The sequence below is a fragment of the Choloepus didactylus genome, chromosome 5 (assembly GCF_015220235.1).
Source record: "Choloepus didactylus isolate mChoDid1 chromosome 5, mChoDid1.pri, whole genome shotgun sequence".
Lineage (NCBI taxonomy): Eukaryota > Metazoa > Chordata > Mammalia > Pilosa > Megalonychidae > Choloepus > Choloepus didactylus.
In genome coordinates, this window is record NC_051311.1 from 115,594,572 (window position 1) to 115,614,163 (window position 19,592).

The 19,592-nt window shown below is 40.5% G+C and overlaps 2 protein-coding genes and 1 pseudogene across 2 annotated transcripts in view; all 3 read left to right on the top strand.

The window, feature by feature from the left end:
* C1GALT1 (core 1 synthase, glycoprotein-N-acetylgalactosamine 3-beta-galactosyltransferase 1) overlaps positions 1-9,723 on the top strand; it is a 123,002-nt gene extending 113,279 nt beyond the window's left edge. The window contains exon 5 of the mRNA XM_037836760.1: positions 9,574-9,723. Within this exon, the coding sequence (XP_037692688.1) occupies positions 9,574-9,657 (84 nt within the window). The 3' untranslated portion in view covers positions 9,658-9,723. The remainder of the gene's footprint in view (positions 1-9,573) is intronic.
* On the top strand, positions 6,865-7,554 carry LOC119534422 (14-3-3 protein theta-like). The gene has a single exon (XM_037836762.1). It carries the CDS (start codon positions 6,880-6,882, stop codon positions 7,552-7,554), a length of 675 nt encoding a protein of 224 aa, XP_037692690.1. The 5' UTR covers positions 6,865-6,879.
* Positions 9,724-18,200: 8,477 nt separating the features above from the next.
* LOC119534964 lies at positions 18,201-19,530 on the top strand (annotated as a pseudogene).
* Positions 19,531-19,592: the final 62 nt, after the last annotated feature.

Sequence of the window (19,592 nt, forward strand, 5' to 3'; positions counted from 1 at the left end):
AAAATATATTTGCAGGGCCCCCCTGAGGAGCTGGGGGGAAATGTGGAAATCTTGGACTTCCCCACCTGGATTGTTGCTGATGTTCTCAACATTGAGGACTGACGATTTGGTATGCCAAGCCCTCTATCTTGGGGCTTGCCCTTATGAAGCTCGTTACTACAGAGGAGAGGTTAACCTGCTTATAATTGTGCCTAAGAGTCTCCCCCTGAGTACCTCTTTGTTGCTCAGATGTGGCCCCCCCCCTCTCTCTCTCTCCCTAAGCCACCTTGGCAGGTGAACTCACTGCCCTCCCCACTATGTGGGACCTGACTCCCAGAGGTATAAATCACCCTGGCAGTGCAGGATATGACACCCGGGGATGAATCTGGACACAACATCGTGGGATTAAGAACATCTTTTTGACCAAAAGGAGGGAGCAAAACGAAAAGAAATAAAGTTTCAGTGATTGAGAGATTTCAAATGGAGTTGAGAGGTCACTCTGGTGGGCATTCTTATGCACTACATAGATATCCCTTTCTAGGTTTTTGTGTATTCGAATAGCTAGAAGGAAATACCTGAAACTATCAAACTGCAACGATGGTATAATTATGTAGCTTACATGGGGTAACAGTGTGATTGTGAAAACCTTGTGGCTCACACTCCCTTTATCCAGTATATGGATGGATATGTAAAAAAATGGGGCAAAAACTAAATTAAAAATAGGGTGGGATGGGGGGGTAATTTGAGTGCTCTTTTTTACTTTTATTTTTTATTCCTATTTTTATTCTTTCTGGTATAAGGAAAATGTTCAAAAATAGATTGGGATGATGAATATATAACTGTATGATGGTACTGTGAACAGTTGATTGTACACCATGGATGACTGTGAATATATCTCAATAAAACTGAACGTTTTAAAAAAAGAAACAATTTGCTTGAGCAATTATCTTATGAAGAGGGGGTTTAATATAATGCTACTGGCTTCCACCCTGCAGCTTTTATGCTCCCAAATGACTCCTGCTTGCAATATGACTTTAGGTTGCCATGGCCCTTATTCAAGCTCCTCACATCATTTTACTTTGACCCCCACTGCCTACTGGTTCCTTCTGTGTGTTTCCTAGTTCACATGCCCAAGAGTAAAAGTTTGGTTGACTCAGCTTCTCTTTTTATACCAGGTGGGCCTGAGAATTTGATCATCTTAAGTTCAATACTTACTCTGGGTCCAGTCAGCCGTGGCTAGCTAAGAGAGTCAGGGAAATGCTGTACAAACATGGCCACTAAGACAGCAAGACTGTGAGAAGAGCAATTTTCTTCAGCAGAGATGTGAGTGTGGGTAGGTGTTTGGTGGTGACTGCTCCATTATCAATTATGTGGCCTTTTAAATGTCCTTTTCCTTCTAAAAACTCACGCTGCCCAGGACTGCATGACTTTTGTGGCTGTATTTCATGCCAAGGAATATTTTTGTCACTGTTTTTGATTTCCAAAACAATGTTTGTAATATAAATCATCCCCTGCTCCCCCTTGCAGTTCCTGGGGACAGTTTCTTCAACAAAAGTTGTATTGGTTACTCTCTAGACCTGCTGTTTTTCACAGGTATGCACACACCCGGCGGGTCTGAGGCAGGAGCGTTCCAGAGTCAGACTGACCTTGAGGATGTTTGCCTGGCACAGCCAGAAGCAACTGCCATCTTAAGGGCAACTAATGTTCTTATCCAGGAAATTGATTAGAGCCAAGATTCATGTCAAGTGAAGTAAAGAAAAGAAAGGGAAAAAAAAAAAGTTCCATGGCCTAAGGGCTTGGTAGCTTGGTAGACTCGGGTGCCAAGAATGAGAAAGAAAGCCATTTAAAGTCAAGACCATGAACAATGAGAGTGTGAAGGGTTTTCTCTTTCTTGTTCAAATAGTGTTTCTAGGGTGGATACGGTATCCTAGCATAGTGTAGAGAAGACAGCTTGTATGTGTGTGTGTGTGTGTGTGTGTGTGTGTGTGTGTAACTAATTTTTTCTTAATGAATAAAACATTTTGATATATTAGACTTCTCTCTATATGATGACAGCCCTGAATATTTGTTCAAAAAACTAATTTTTAGTTTAGGAACAGAATCAGGGATGGTTTGCTGGGCTTTCATTTTGTTGCTTACCCAGATATAACTGCTTTCTGGTGTGTTTTAAATAATTTGATTTCATGACTTAAGTAATGCCTATTCTTTGTAGAGATTTAGGATGGTACCTTGTTTTAAGGAACATTACTATAAATCTATTATGTCAAGTTTTTAGGTCTGATGACACCATTGGTTTACAATTTGTACCTTCCATCAGTCCATTCTGAAGATCTGTCCTTTAGTATATTTCTTTCTCTTCCCACCCCTTCAACTCTAGCTTAGCTAAACCTTAGAATCGTCACTCTTCCAGGAAAGCAGTGTTTACTCATCCTGGTTACTCTATTAAAACAACCTGCCAAATTATAGGTTTACCTTGGAGATACTGTGGGTTCTAGTTCCAGACCATTGCAGTAAAGTAAATATAGCAATAAAGCAAGTCATACGCACAATACAAATAACCCTTTCTAGGTTCTAGTGATGTGGAATAGCTAGCAATAAATACCTGAAACTATCAAATTACAACCCAGAACCCTTGAATCTTGAAGACAATTGTATAACAATGTAGCTTATGAGAGGTGACAGTGTGATGGGGAAAGCCATGTGGATCACACTCCCCTTTGTCCAGTGTACGGATGGATGAGTAGAAAAATGGGGGCAAAAAAAAAAAAAGCACCCATTGTTCTTTTTTACTTTAATTGTTCTTTTTCACTCTAATTTTTACTCTTATTCTTTTGTGTGTGTGATAATGAAAATGTTCAAAAGTTCATTTTGGTGATGAGCACAAAACTATATAATGGTACTGTGAACAAGTGATTGTACACTTTGTAAGACTGCTTGGTATGTGAATATATCTCAATAAAATTGAATTATTAAAAAAAAATTTTGGTTTCCCAATGAATATAAAAGTTTCATTTTACACTACACATAGTCTATTAAATGTGAAATAGCATTATGTCTAAAAAAACCACGTGTATACCTTAATGAAGAAATACTTTTTTGCTAAAGAATGCTAACCATCATATGAGCCTTCAGTGAGTCGATATCTCTTTGCTGATGGAGGGTTTTGCCTCTAGGTTTGTGTTGTGGCTTCTTTTACTTTGCATATTTTTCAGGTTCATCTTTGTTGCTGCAAGTATTAGTAGTTTGTTCCTTTTTATTGCTGAGTAGTATTCCGTGCATGGATGTACTGCAGTTTCTTTATTCATTTACCAGACACTGGGACATTTGATTGCCACCAGCTTTTGGCTACTATGAATAATGCTTTTATGAACATTTATGTACATGTCTTTGCATGGGCATAAGCTTTCATTTCCTTTGAGTAGATAGCTAGAAGTGAAACTGCAGAATCATATGGTAAATCTATGTATAACTTTTTAAGATCTCCAGATTGTTTTCCAAAGTGGATAATACTACTTTACATTCTTACCAGCAGTGAATGAAGATTCCAATTTCTCTACATCCTCACCAACACTTGGTATTGAAAGTTTTTTCTATTGTAGCAAATCTAATGGATGTGTAGTGATTTCTCATTGTGATTTTTATTTGAATTCCCTAATGACTTTTAATGTTTAGCATTTCCCATGCACATATTATTCATATGTATATTTTCTTAAGTGAAATATCTTTTCAATATTTTGCTCATTTGAAAAATGATTGTCTCATTATTGCACTGTAAGAGTTCTTTTATATTGGAAACAAGTCCTTTATCAGATACATGATTTGTAAATACTTTCTCCCAGTCTGTGGCTTATTGCTTCATTATCTTAATGGTGTCTTTTGAGGAGCAAAAGTTTTTAATTTTGATGAAATATAATTTATTAATTTTTTTCTTTTATGGATCATGTTTTCAGCATAAGGTACTAGATTTACTAAATAAATCTTTGCCTAACTCATGGTTGCAAAGGGCTTTAATTCAATGCTATCTTCTAAAGGTTGAATAGTTCTAGCTCTTACATTTAAGTCTGTGATCCACATGAGTTCATTTTTATGCATAGTGAGAGGTAAGAGTCTTAACTGTGTGTATGTATGTGTGTGTGTACATATCTAATTGTTCTAGCACAAAGGGTTAGAAAGATTATTCTTTCAACATAGAGCTACATTCTATAATTCAGTGCATTGAATTATACATTTTAGGATCAGCCTATAAATTTCTAAAAAAAAAAAATGGCTGCTGGGATTTTTATTCAGGTTGTATTGAATCTATAGACCAATTTGATATGAATTGCCATCTTAACAATATGGGGTCTTCTGTGGACATCATATATCTTTCCATTTATATACGTTTTACAATTTTTGGCAATGTTATATAGTTTTCATTGTATAGATCTTACATTTCTTTTTATTTTTGATGCTACTGTTCATCTTCAGATTGTTTCTAGTATATAGAAAATACAATTGATTTTGTTTATTGGTCTTGTACCCTTAGACAATGTGAAACTCAGTAGTTCTGATATGTTTTTTTGGACTCCTTAGGTTTTCATAGGGTTTTCTACATACAAGATTATGTCCTTTGTAAATATAAACAATTTTACCTCCTCCTTTCTAATCTGTATGCCTTTACATTCCAATCTATATGCCTTTACGATCTTTTTCTTGCCTTAGTGCTCTGGGTAGACCCTCCAGTTCAATGTTGAATAGAAGTGGTTAGAATGGATATCTTTGCCTTCTTCCTGATAGTAAAGGAAAAGCATTCAATCTTTTACATTAAATATGATGTAGGTTTATCATAGATACCCTTTATCAGGTTCAGAAGCCTTCCTTCTGTTCCTGTGTTAAACAATTTTTCCTGTGTTAAAAGTTTTTCTTTTAATCATGAGTGTTAGATTTTGTCAAATGCTTTTTTCGATGTCTATTGGGAGGACAATATTTATTTTCTCCTTTATTCTATTAATATAGTGTATTACATTAATTGATTTTTGCATATTAAGTCAACATTGCATTCTGGGATTGTTTGTGGTATATAATTCTTTTTATATTTTGCTGGATTCATTTTGTTACGGATTGTTGCATCTATGTCATAAGCCTTGGTTTCTTTTCTTGTGAAACCTTTATCTGGCTTTGGCATTGGGGTAATACTGACCTCATTAAATGACTTAGGAAATGTTCTCTCTTCCTTTATTTTCTAAAGGTGTTTGTATGGTATTAGTATTATTCATTCCTTAAATATTTTCTTAAATATTTTTTCTTCTGTAAATATTCCTTAAAAAGAATTCACTAGTAAAACCACTTAGGACTAGGCTTTTCTCTTTGTAAATCTTTTTATTGCCAATTTCCTTTTTTTTTTTTTTTTTTTTTTTTTGGTTGATAGAAGTCTATTCAGATTTTCTGTTCCTCCTTGAGTCAGATTGGGTAGTTTGTGTTTAGCACAGGAACAGAAGGGAGCCTTCTGAACCTGATAAAGAGTATCTATGATAAACCTACATCATATTTAATGTAAAAGATTGAATGCTTTTCCTTTACTATCAGGAAGAAGGCAAAGATATCCATTCTAACCACTTCTATTCAACATTGAACTGGAGGGTCTACCCAGAGCACTAAGGCAAGAAAAAGATCGTAAAGGCATATAGATTGGAATGTAAAGGCATACAGATTAGAGGATGGAAGATGACAGAGGTACAGGCAATTGCCAGGAAGAATCTGTCAACCAGGTAAACATTCTTCAATGATTTCCAGAGATAAGTTCTGGGAAGTAAACCCAGTAGAAAAAAATGGATTTTCTGGGGTCTTAAGGATGAAGATTATGTGTTACTGAATTATGGGTACTTGAATTTGTCCACTTCATCTAACAGATGAGATTCTGAACTGCTGTGCATAGTAATTTGGCAGATTCTTTTAAAGAAGAGTAGAGTTGAACTCTGGGGGTGATTTTGTGGTGACAGTGGAGCCTGACAGTGGGCCGGGCATGGTGAATGGCTCGCCTACACGGGTAGAAGGTGAAGGTGCTACTTCCACATTGGGAGAGGCCCAGGAGAGAGAGGGTTGTTAGGGGACCCTTCCTGTGGCAGAGTGGAAGCAGCAAAAGCTCAGGTACAATAGCTTTTCTTTTTTGGGCTATAATTCCTTACAGTTGTCCTGAAGTCTTCAGTAAGGTCTTTCAAACCCTCAGCCTATGTTTTGGATCTATTTTCGGGAGTTAGCAAAGGGGCCACACATGGAGGAACATTGTATTGGGGGGGGCGGGGAGAACAGTCACAAGTTAACAGAAGCCAATTACAAAGATGTCAAGATATAAGTTTTGAGCCCTGGTGCAGCAGCAGCTCAGAGGATGGAAAATGACAGAGGTGACAGGCAACTGCCAGGAAGAATCTGTCAACCAGGTAAACGTCCCTCAATGATTTCTAGAGATTAGTTTTGGGAAGTAAACCAAGTAGAAAAAACGGATTTTCTGGGGTCTTAGGGATGAAGATTATGTGTTACTGAATTACGGGTACTTAAAAAAAAGTGGCATTCTTTGGTAGCAACAGGCTTGTCAAGACCGTTTTCCCAGGAATCACTGTCTGTATTCCCCAAGGCATTCATGGAGTCAGAGTATTAGCTTTTCCTTTCAAATTAAAAGCAATGAGATAAAACCATATCACCCTTCGCTCGAGCCCAGAGCGGATCCGAGTGGTGGGACTAGCGTCGCGGCCGCCGAGACCAGGAAAGGCTGCCGAGGAGGCCTCTTCCTGATCCGGTCGCTGCTCGCCGCCCTCCGCGCCTCGCGCGCTCACTGCTCCGCCCACCTCGCCCCTCGCCCACCCTGGAGAAGACGGGGTGATCCAGAAGGCGAAGCTGGCCGAGCAGGACGAGCGGAACGACGACATGGCCACCTGCACGAAGGCCGTGACGGAGCAGGGCGCCGAGCTGTCCAACGAGGAGCGCAGCCTGCTCTCCGTGGCCTGCAAGAACGTGGTCGGGGGCCGCAGGTCGGCCTGGAGGGTCATCTCGAGCATCGAGCGGAAGACCGACACCTCCGACAAGAAGCTGCAGCTGATTAAGGACTATCGGGAGAAAGTGGAGTCGGAGCTGAGATCCATCTGCACCACGGTCCTGGAATTGTTGGATAAGTATTTAATAGCCAATGCAACTAATCCAGAGAGTAAGGTCTTCTATCTGAAAATGAAGGGAGATTACTTCCGGTACCTTGCTGAAGTGGCCTGTGGTGATGATCGAAAACAAACGATAGATAATTCCCCAGGAGCTTACCAAGAGGCATTTGATATAAGCAAGAAAGAGATGCAACCCACACATCCAATCCGCCTGGGGCTGGCTCTTAACTTTTCTGCATTTTACTATGAGATCCTTAATAACCCAGAGCTTGCCTGTACACTGGCTAAAACGGCTTTTGATGAGGCCATTGCAGATCTTGATAAACTGAATGAAGACTCATACAAAGATAGCACCCTCATCATGCAGTTGCTTAGAGACAACCTAACATTATGGACATCAGACAGTGCAGGAGAAGGCAGGGATGCAGCAGAAGGGGCAGAAAACTAAATGCATACAGGGTGTCATCTTTCTTCCCCTCAAGAAACCTTTTTACACATCTCCATTCCTTATTCCACTTGGATTTCCTACAGCAAAGAAATCCATTCATGTGTATGGAATCAACTGTTCATAGTCTTTTCACACTGCAGCTTTGGGAAAACTCCATTCCTTGATTTGTGTTTGTCTTGGCCTTCCTGGTGTGCAGTACTGCTGTAGAAAAGTATTAATAGCTTCATTTCATATAAACATAAGTAACTTCCAAACACTTACGTAGAGGACTAAAATGTATTTGGTATTTAAGTAATCTGAACCAGTTCTGCAAGTGACTGTGTTTTGTATTACTGTGAAGATATGAAAATGTAGTTAGTTACAATTAAAGAATATTCTACATAACTTCTTAATTTCTGCATTCTCTCCCTTACTCTTTTTCAGGGATTTCCTTTCAATAAGCAACTTTTCCATGCTCTTATTGTATTCCTTTTTAGTAGGAATCCAGAAGTATTAGATTGAATGGAAAAGCATTTGACATTTTTGGGTGCTAGGAGGGCGGGAGTCACAAATTGAAATGCCTCCTACATAATAGAGTATGGAGGCCATGTATTATCTGTGACAACAGGGAGTTTCCTTATTCATTCTTTATATGCTGCTGTTTAAGTTGACAAATTCCCTTCCCAATAAAAATTCACTTAGAATCCTGCCCTTTGTAGTTCTGGTATTCACTTTACTATGTAGTAGAAGTAGCATGTTGCTGCCGGAATACAAGCATTGCTTTTGGCAAATTAAAGTGCATGTCATTTCTTGATACACTAGAAAGGGGATATAAATTAACTGAAGTACACAAGTCCAAGTCTAAAACTTTAGTACTTTTCCATGCAGATTTGTGCACATGTGAGGGTATCCACTTTGTCTAGTGATTGTTGTTTAGAGTGGGACCACTGTGTTGCTAATCATTGACTGTAGTCCCAAAAAAACCTTGTGAAAATGTTATGCCCTATGTAACAGCAGAGTAACATAAAATAAAATTACATTTTATAAACCATTACTATGGCCTTGTAACAATTGCCTACCCATATTTTAAGGGACAAGTGAATTTACTACTATCTGAAGTTCATTGACAGTTCCCTTTTATCTTTTGTAAAATGTAGTAGTGATACCTGAATTTATGCATTGTGATATGATTGTCCAGGGATGCCTGGAAATGTATAAAATTGGGACTACATTTCTTAAAGTGTTTTACCATAGATCAGTCTCATGGGCCATCTCTTCCTCAGATGTAAATGATACCTGGTTAAGTGTTATATGGAATAAAGTGGCCATTTTAAAACCAAAAAAAAAAAAAAAAAAACCATATCACATAAAAGTGTTCTCTTTTCTAAGGAGAATATTTGCACTTTTAAAAGGACACATTGGCTATCCCAAAGACATTGCTTGTTACCAAAGAAAATAATTTCATATAGCAATGACAGGTAGATAGAGAAGATGTTTTGTTCTTTGGGATGAAACTTTTGATCACACAGGAAGAGGATGCTATAGCCTGTCTATTCATCAATAAATCTCATCCTGAACTAAGAAAGACAGCTAGTCGGGCAAGCTTAAAGAACGTTAAAGGAAATTTAAACGCCATTAACTGTTAACTCACGTCTAATTATTTTACTATTAAATGCCTTGTGCATCCAACCAAAGAGAGATAGATTAGTAGACTAAATCATAGACCTTGGGCATAAAGAAGGAGTATTTAAAGTGAGGTTTCCTTACTTCTCACCACCCTCTTTGGAACCTCATTTGTACTAAGATTGACATACAAGGCAGTCTTGCATGAAATTGCATGCCAGCAGACAATACTTCCTGAGAAACTTGCCTTGATGTCAAAATATGAGAGGCACCCAACATATCAAGATGATTTAAGCACTGAGAAAACAGAGCACAGGAACAGGACTTGGTTGGGACATATTTTGATGTATTAGTTATGTATTTCTCATTATCTCTATATTTTTCTCTTCTCCTCTCTCCTCCTCCCCCACCTTGTAGGTAACAAGTTCTACATTTCATTGCCTAAGAAGAGGTATGAGGAAATTCAGTAACTTCCAGAATTTTGTTTTCTTAGAAGCCTAAATCAACTGAGTAGGTTAGGACTTGATGGAAAGTGGCAGGCTCATTGTGGGGTAAATGACTAAAAAGTGTTACCCCTTGGCTTGAGGAGAGAGGAGGTCTGTAGGTCTTGGCCTTGTTTCAGAGCAGTGCCCTTTGGAGGTGACAAAGCCTCAGGGAAGTATGGCTGGGTGGCAGGTCTCAGCAGAAGAAGCCATAATCCCTGGGATTCCAAGCCATACCACCAAAAAGATTCCTGTTGCCTAAGAGTGGAAGAGTGGAATGGAAGTAAAGAGATGGTCCAGGCCTGAAGCAGGCACACCCACAGGGACAATGGAGAGCATTTCTTTTTGGACAGAAAATGGATGCACTACTACATTGGCACAGAAACTTGACATCATCCAGTTGCCCCATAATAGTTGCGGAAGAGTTTCCTGCCAGGTTAGCATCATGGGGACTCAGAATAAAAATTAAAGTATTTAAAAACAGAGATGAATACTTGACTTTATGAACTGAGGTATATTCTCCTTCTCTAAACACAAACTGAAAGCTTGAGACTTTGGGAATACAGTAGGTTTCTCACTGGAAAATTTTTTGATAGAGGCAAGAAAAGAAGGCAGGTTACAATGAAAGAATTACTTTTAATGCTACTGGCCAGTCCACTAAAAGAGCAGCTTTATTTTATCATTTTGCTATCTTTGGAGTAGTTAGGGGCCCAGCTGCTGTGACCAGAAGGACACCTATGAGGGAACTTTCTTTTCAGAACATATCTCCACTACTTTCTATCCTAGTTCCTCAAAATTCCTAACAGTTATTATGTTTTGTTCTTGCTTTTTTTTTTTTCAATTTTATTGAGATGTATTCATATACCACACAAACCATCCAAAGTATACAATCACTGGCCTACAGTATCATCAAATAGTTGTGCATACATCCCCATGATCAATTTTAGAACATTTTCATTACTCCAGAACAGAAATAAGAATAAAAATTAAAACCCAAATCCTCCCATACTGCTTGTTTCCCTATTGTTGACCCATAGTATTGGTGTAGTAATTTGTTACTGTTGATGAAAGAATATTAAAATGTCACTGTTAACTATAGTCCATAGAGTGTAATAATGTTTTTTCCCATATACCTCTATTTTTTTCTACATTAGTAGTAGTTCATGCAAGAACTTCTCTACATACATGACTTTAAACAACCACTTTTGATCAAATTCACCTACAATACAGCACTATTACTTATAATCCCAGTAACTAGCAGTAAGTTTGCAGGACCAAAGTTTCAAAACAGAAATCAATAAAAAGATCTTAGCCATAGTGGGCAGGGCTTTCCCACCTCCTGACCAACTGAGCGAATGGAAGGGGAGGAGGAACGTGCTGAGGCAGGAATCTCATCAAGAAGGGCGAGTGAGGTGACCTACCATCCCCAAGGCTGGTGGGGGGACATGGGGGTGAGGAAGAGGTCAGGCCTTGACCAGACCTACGGAGTCCCTGCTCCAGATAGGGGCCTCCTAGAGATAACAAATGGCCATCCACCGAAGGGCCGGCTCTGGCCGTCTGCCCCATCTGGGGAAGCCATGTCCATCCAGTCAGTGTTGGAGAGTTGGCATCAACCAAGGGAAGAGGAACATTTGCGCCCCAGGTGGATGCCTTCCTCCCTGACTCCTTACTGGAGGTTGGTCACGGAGCAGAGGGCTGTGAGACAGCAGGTCTTGCTGGAAAGGGGAGGAGGATTGAATATGACTTTGAAGCTTTATAAATTAAGGTTTTCATTGAATGTGAGGTTGAAATTTTAGAAATAGATGTAACCAAAGTATAAGCACTGGAATGAGGATTGTTTTAATGATTGGAGATTTGTGGAGTTAGATTGAGATGTTATGTTATCTTGACTATGAACAGCCATGGACGGGTGAGGGTGGTTCAGGAGACCACAGTTAGCAGCAGCTTTTGGAAAAATGAAAACCACGTTTTGTTTATACACCAGTGAGTTGATACTGCTCAATCACAATGATTATATCTATAAGCAATTTATTTTCATTTCTGTCCTTTCTTTTTCTATTGGGTTGTTGTTGTCTTTTTCTTATTGATCAGTTAAGGGTACTTTACTAAGGAAATTAACACTTTGTCATAGTTGGAAGATATTTTTTCCCAGTATGTCATTTATGATATATATTTTTAATTGAATTTTCTTCCTATGGTATTTTTTATATAATTAATTTTTCATTATTTTCTTTTGTGGGTTCTGGGTTTTGTGTCTTGCTAAAAACAGCCTTTGTCACCGTAAAATAATAATTGAAAATATTATTTCATTATTTTTTCTAGTACTTTCATGTTTGTAAATGCCATCTTGAGAACTCTGAACTAGCCTTCAAGAGATACCATTTGCTGTTGCTTTAACAACAAATCTTTTCTATTTTTTTTTTTTGTCAGCACTTTTCTCTCATATCTGTCATTGGTGTCCTGACTTGCTATGGATACTGACATTTCTAGGTTTACTTGGACCACTGCCATCTGGCCAATGGTTCTTATTTTTCACTTTGCCACACAAATACACAGTATTTTATCTTCACATGTACCCTACTTATGATCTCCCGAATCTCTGTTCAAGAAACAGCTTGGTTGGAAAGTTTGTGGTATTCTTATCCCATCTGCTAGAGGTGGGTTGGTGTTAGGAACCCAGTTCCTAAAATTTGAGATCAACAGCAGCCTCGATGGACCAGAACATCATCTTTCCTCATGTTTCTTGGGCTTAGACTTGGGTTCTATTTTCAGTGCAGTTTTGAAGACAAAGGAAAACCTTTATATTTCTCTTTCCAGAATTTCCATCACCTGCTAGATAGGGATTATACTGTTGAAAGACAGAAGTGCTTCTTAGTAGATGGGAGGATTTAGGGCTACTGTAAAGGCACACGTGTCTTTCATCAGAAGATTCCTATTAGGATTTTGCCAGCTTGATCTGCCTGTATCTCAGGGTGCCTGTGTGGACTAAAGAGTAATGTTTCTAAATCCCTATATGAGCCTCCCTAAGAAAGACTTAAGAGCCATTTTATGATTAATATCTCCAAAAGGGTTTATTTTTGTCTCTATTATGAATTCACTCCTTCAGTCAACAAATATTCATTGAGCACATATTATGGTTTCAGGCACAGGGACAAAGTATTGAACAAAACTAAATCCCTACTTCTGTGGAGCAGTCAGTCTCAAGGAGAAAACAGACAATAAATATTTACCATAATGTCAGGTAGCGATAGGTGCTACAAAAATAAAGTAAGGCAATGTAAGAGGGGAGAGAATGACAGGGATCAGGCCTGAAGGGATGATCCCTCTGAGAAGTTGACATTTGAGCTAAGACCTGAATCAACTAGGGGGATGGGCAACATGGAGATCTGAGGGCAAAGCATTCCAGGAAGAGGGAACAGCAAGTTAAAAGGCTTTGTGACGGGAATATGCCAGGTGTGTTTATGAAACGGCAAGCAGGCCAAGGTGGCTAGAAAAGTATGACCAAGGGAAAGAATGGAGATGCTGTTAGAAAGGTTAATGTAGATACTATAAGCCATTGGCCAGTTTTGAGCAGGAAGACATAACCTAATTTACATTTTAAAAGGCTCATTCTGTCCACAGATAACCTCATACACAGTGATGAAAGACTGAAAGCTCTCCTTCTAAGATCAGGAAGAAAGCAAAGTTGCCTGCTGTCACCTCATTTATGCAACATTGTACTGAAAGTGATAGCCAGAGCAATTAGGCAGGAAAAGGAAATAAAAAGCATCCAAACTGGAAAAGAAGAAGCGAAACTTTCCCTATTTGCCGGTAACATATCGTATCTATAGAAAATCCTGAAAAATCCACAGCAAAGCTACTAGAGCTGATAAACAAATTCAGCAAAGTGGTGGGGTACAAGATCAACACTCAAAAATCTGTAGTGTTTCTCTACTTTAGTAGTGAACAATCTGAAGAGGAAATCAAGAAAAAAATTCCATTTACACTAGCAACTAAAAGAATAAAACATATAGGAATAAATTTAACCAAGGATGTAAAGGACTTATACATGGAAAACTGCAAAATATTGCTAAAAGGAATCAAAGATCTGAATAAACGGAAGGACATTCCATGTTGATGGATTGGAAAACTAAATATCGTTAAGTTGTCAATTCTACCTAAAGCAATTTTTACAGATTGAATGCAATCCCAATCAAAATTCCAGCAGCCTTCTTTGCAGAACCAGACAGGATTATGGAGGTCAACCTAGCTCAGGACTGATGCTTTAGGTCATGGGACTGATGTTGGAACCCTGGCAGAAGAAGTGTGTGTATCCATGTATGCATGTGTGTGTGTGTGTGTGTGTATTGAGGGGATAGGGGCAGGATAAACAGGAGAAATGTAAAGCCCAAGAGCAGGAAGGGGGAAGTGTTACTTCTCAAAGAGAGTGACTTTCAGAGTGCCATCTGAAAACAATGATAGTTACATCTAAAATGCCATTACAGAACAGAATGTGCTGCTTCCAAGGTTGTATCCACTCAGGATTGAGTGGTTTTCCTGTTGGAAACACTCCAAAGCAGTTTGAGAGACATGGGAAGGAACAGCTCAGGGCAGAACTGCTCATGTCAGGGTCAGTGCTTACATTTGCGTAACCTAGGACGGATGACAATCTTTATCTCATTCCATCTTCATAATTACCTTGTGAGGCAGGCTGGGCAGGTACAAGGCTATTATCTGATCAAATCCTGTCATTCTTAAACTTGCAGAGAAGAGGCCTCCTAGAGAAGTTAAATGAGGCTAAATTCTTAAGGCGTGGTGACAACTTCTGGAGTGCCACTTGTGTAGAGGCCCAGTCAAGCAGATCTGTGGTTGAGCTGGCTCTGGGCTCTGTTATAGCTTCAGCTGGATTCTGTTCAGCACTTGCTTCAAACGTTTTGAAGATGGAACAGGAATTCCCTTTCAGCAGATCCTGAAGGAATCTGAGCACAGGCAAGACTCCAGGGATCTCCTTATGCTAGACAGCCTGGCCATCAGCTTTATGGGTTGCTGGGAGTCCACTTTGCTCTCCAGCCTTGCCCTGCCTTTTTGAGCCTCGAGACAGTCTCTTCCACTAGTTGACCACCCAGCCTTCGGGAGCTCCTGCTTTGCACTCTGAAGTCCTGGTGTGCCTGGAGGAACGTCTCTCAGCATTCAAGGTCCACTGCTGTGCAGATTCCTCCTCCTCAGCTGCTCTGCCAAGGGTGAAAGCAGCTGTGGACTGCCTCTCCTCTAAGAAGGGCTCACTGCTTTCTGTAGTTCCTGCGGGTTTCTTTGCACCCTCCGCTATCTTTGTATTTAATGTTGATTCTGTAGCATAGCCGGCTTCTTCTGGTTGGGGATGGATTTGGGAGTGACGGTCTCTTGGGACTTTCTACGTCTGGTAAAGGGGAGCTGCCTGGTTATGCTCCAGTCCCAAGCAGGATCATGTGGTCTGTGGGACTGGGTGGCGTGGGAGTGTGCTCCTTTCAGTTGATGGCAGACAGCTGGTGACAACTTTTCATGTTATCCTGAACAGGGCTGTTTATATATGGAAAAAGGAAGACCCAGGAGGCAAAGTTCAAAGGCATGACTCTGTGATGCTAACAGTGGGATTTCAGGCAATGTGGCTTGTAGATGGATGTGATATTTAAGGATGTTAGATGACTTCCCAACCCTTTCATATCACAGCACCTTGGGACCTGCTCTATGTTTCAAACCTGCACCAGCTGCTGCTGCCTTGGTACTGTGAGCTGGCTTGGAGAACAGGTAAAGGGACTAGTGCCAACATGAGGGAGGAGCGGGATGGCTCCAATGAGGAGGAGAGCATGGAAGTGATGGTTCAGAAACACTTCAATAATGTATAGACTTTCTGGTCTAACTGCTTGTCCCATCCAACCTCTTACCTCCCAACTGAGAATTCTTTCTTTCATCCATTCAACTAATGCATATTTATTGGAGCACCTGTTTCACACAAGACACTGTGCTGGATGCTGAGGATATGGTGAGCAAGTCATACAAGACATTCATCTGAGGAGAGACAATAAAGAGCAAACAAATAAACATTGTGAGGAAATAAACAGTTTGGCAAATGCAATAAAGAGTTACAGGGGGAAAAATGAATTTATATCAGGCAGTTCAGAAAGACAACACTTGAGGGGAAACTAAGGAATGCTCCAGGGCCATAAGCTAAGGGGAGAATCAGGCTGGGGAAGCTTGCAATGTTTCCACTCCACCCCCACCCAGAGCTCTTTCCCCATTCCCAAAGATCTCAGTGGTACTTGATTTTCTTTGGTGGCCATTGTGTCTTTTCTGCTGGGGGCATGTCAGCCCATTCCTGCATTGTTTAACAATCACCTAGCAGCACTGGCTGACATCTCTGCACTCACTTTTTCCCTCCTCCTGTTGTGGCCACCTGGTGTCCAGCTGCTGCAAAGACTATCCGGGGATAGGGGGATAGGGAGTACTGGAGATTTTACATCATGATTAGGGAAATTTCACTTGGCAAGTTCATCCCAGACCATAGGCTAGATGGCAATTGAAGGTCATTACCAGCCACTGCATGGAGCAGATCTTTCAGTGTTCTCCCGCTGGGCTGCCCTGCCTCTGTTCTTTGAGTGACTCCAACCAAGCTACCTACTACTTTCCTGCTAACAACAAACACTCTGGAATTACCTCAGTCATTACCATATTCCCTTCACTTACTCCCATCCTGCTCTCAATCTGACCCAGTATGATTGCAACCCATGACTCTGAGGCCCTGACTTTTATTCTTGGTGTGACCATTTGCAGATGGTTGTTTCCAGCATATGAAACTCAGCTTTTCCTAATGACCTCTGATTTGGTTAGTCTGTTCCCCACTTTGACCCTGAAGAATCTACCTCCAGCCCCAGATGTTTACTGACCCCTGGTTCCCTGTGAGAAGGGCGTGGGAACTGCGCTGGATGCACACTCCGTCCAATTGAATTATCATACAACACCCAGGAATCCAGCCTTCAGATCTGAAGTTGCTTTTGCATTTCTACCAGAAACCTGAGAATGTCCTCATGCAACTGGACTCACAGCTGGCCCTGACATCCTAGACTTCCCAAGGCAATCATAAAAATTATGTCTAAACTGTGACCTTCATTTCGTATATATACGAACAAAGATATGTAAGGACCAATGGCTTGTGAAAGTCTCATATCTTTATAATCACTTTTCAGATACTGCTTTCAGTCTCTAACCTGAACACAAAACATTATTTAAACAACCATAGAAAGTGAATAGGTTGATAGTAGCACGTCTAGCCACCGGCACAGTTTCTGTATCTTGAATGACAAGGTTTCCTGTCCTCTCTGGCCGTCTGGACATCCTCATCTCTGAAGTGCTGAATCTGGAGCAGACGCTGGCGGCTAAGAGATGGCTTCCTCAGTATCTGCCTTTCCCATGGACACCAGCATATGAATTATACTGGTGAGCTTCCTCCTTGCTACCCAAAAGAGTCTAACTAATAGGATTAAAAAAAACTAAATTGAGCAAAAGCAAGCCTGTCTGTCTTGTTCTTTAAAAGACCAGGAACCAAACCACCAAATGGTTGATAGATCACTTCCCTAGATATAGTGGGGGAAGGGAAATTATGACCCAAAGTAGTTAGTTCTTTTCTGCAGGATATAGGAGGAAGCAAAACTTTCAAGTTTGTAGTTTTTCATTTGTTTGTTTGGTTTTGTTTGTTTATTTTTCTGAGAAGGTTGAGGAAGACATGAGTTTAATGACTTATAACTGGCAGGGATATGCAAAAACTGGGAATGAAAGGAACATGAATAAAATAAAAATAAATCCAAAATCTACCAAAGAAACATGAATGCTCTTTTTCATGAGAAAATAGGTATAATGAGTGTTTCAGTGTATTGCCTATTTATGATGCAATGGTACCAATTTTTTAATTTGTTAAGAGTCATTTTATTCTCTTCTCATTTAGGGCCCTGAAGTCACTGCCTGTGAATGGCAGTGTGGTGCATAAAGGCCGAAAGAAAGGCCTGAGAGTAAGGAGACCCAGGTACAGGTGGGGAGAAAAGACCTTTGTAGACCCTGTACAAGGGGCCTCCCTGGTGGAAGACAAAGAACCAGGGGTTGCCAGTGTCTTCAGAGGTGAGTTAATCAACAGGATGAGCACTCGAACTCATTTGAAGACCAGCCCCCCTCCAAACTGAGAAAACACTGGTAATGAGTTTGTGATATTTTGGGGGACCAAGCCTGATCTTGTTCCATGTAACCTCTTGTCTCTTGCTGTCAGGCAACATTCAACCTACTCCTACACAGAGCAAGCTTTTGGTCCTTCATTCTGCAGCCAGGTGGAAGGTGTGGAACACATAACACCAACTGTGTTAATACTAAAGCATTCGCGTTCCCTTCTGAGATGTTATCAGTTTCCCCCCACCTAACATTGGAGTGCTTCCCTCCAATGTAATTCTTAAGGGGTCTGGAGTTACTGATTTAGGAGAACTTGCACTGTAAAAATTACAGATGAGATTCAGTTTTAATATAAAGAGGAATATGTGTTTTACAAATAAAAGTCAATGGTACAAAGGGAAGCATAGCCAGAGCTGCGGGCGCTCTTTTTGCCCGCTGTGTCTCATATTCATTCTTAAGGAACTGAGAACTTAATCTTCCAAAATGTCAAAAAGACCTTCTTATGCCCCACCTCCCACCCCAGCTCCTGCAACACAAATGCCCAGCACACCAGGCTTTGTGGGATACAATCCATACAGTCATCTCGCCTACAACAACTACAGGCTGGGAGGGAAGCCGGGCACCAACAGCCGGGTCACGGCATCCTCTGGTATTACGATTCCAAAACCCCCAAAGCCACCAGATAAGCTGCTGATGCTCTACATGAGGTACAGCAGAAAGGTCTGGGACCAAGTAAAGGCTTCCAACCCTGACCTAAAGTTGTGGGAAACTGGCAACCCTATTTCCAAATAGGTTGCATGTGGTGGCATGTGGCAAGATCTCACTGATGAAGAGAAACAAGAATATTTAAATGAATACGAAGCAGAAAAGATAGAGTACAATGACTCTATGAAGGCCTATCATAATTCCCCTGCATACCTTGCTTATATAAATGCAAAAAGTTGTGCAGAAGCTGCTTTAGAGGAAGAAAGTCGACAGAGACAGTCTCGCATGGAGAAAGGAGAACGTTACATGAGCATTCAGCCTGCTGAAGATCCAGATGATTACGATGATGGCTTTTCAGTGAAGCATACAGCCACTGCCCGTTTCCAGAGAAACCACCGCCTCATCAGTGAAATCCTTAGTGAGAGTGTGACGCCAGACGTTCGGTCAGTTGTCACAACAGCTAGGATGCAGGTCCTCAAATGACAGGTCCAGTCCTTGATGGTTAATCAGCGAAAACTAGAAGCTGAACTTCTTCAAATAGACGAGAGACAGCAAGAAAAGAAGAGGAAATTCCTGGAAAGCACAGATTCATTTAACAATGAACTTAAAAGGTTGTGCGGTTTGAAGGTAGAAGTGGATATGGAGAAAATTGCAGCTGAAATTGCACAGGCAGAGGAACAGGCCTGCAAAAGGCAGGAGGAACGGGAGAAAGAGGCAGAAGAACAAGCTGAACGCAGCCAGAGCAGTATTGTTCCCGAGGAAGAGCAAGTGGCTAATAAAATCGAAGAAAAGAAGGAAGATGAGAGCATTCCAATGGAGACAGAGGAGGCACATCTTGAAGAAACAACAGAAGGCCAACAGAATGGTGAAGAAGGCACATCTACTGAGGACAAGGAGAGTGGGCAGGAGGGGGTCGACTGTATGGCAGAAGAAGGAACCAGTGATAGCAACACTGGCTCAGACAGCAACAGTGGAGGAGACACCAACAGATCCCATACCAGAAGAGGAGAAAAAAGAATAAATGTTGCCTTGTTTTATGTGTTCTAAATACTTTTTTAAATGAAATAATGTTTTTTGGAGTTT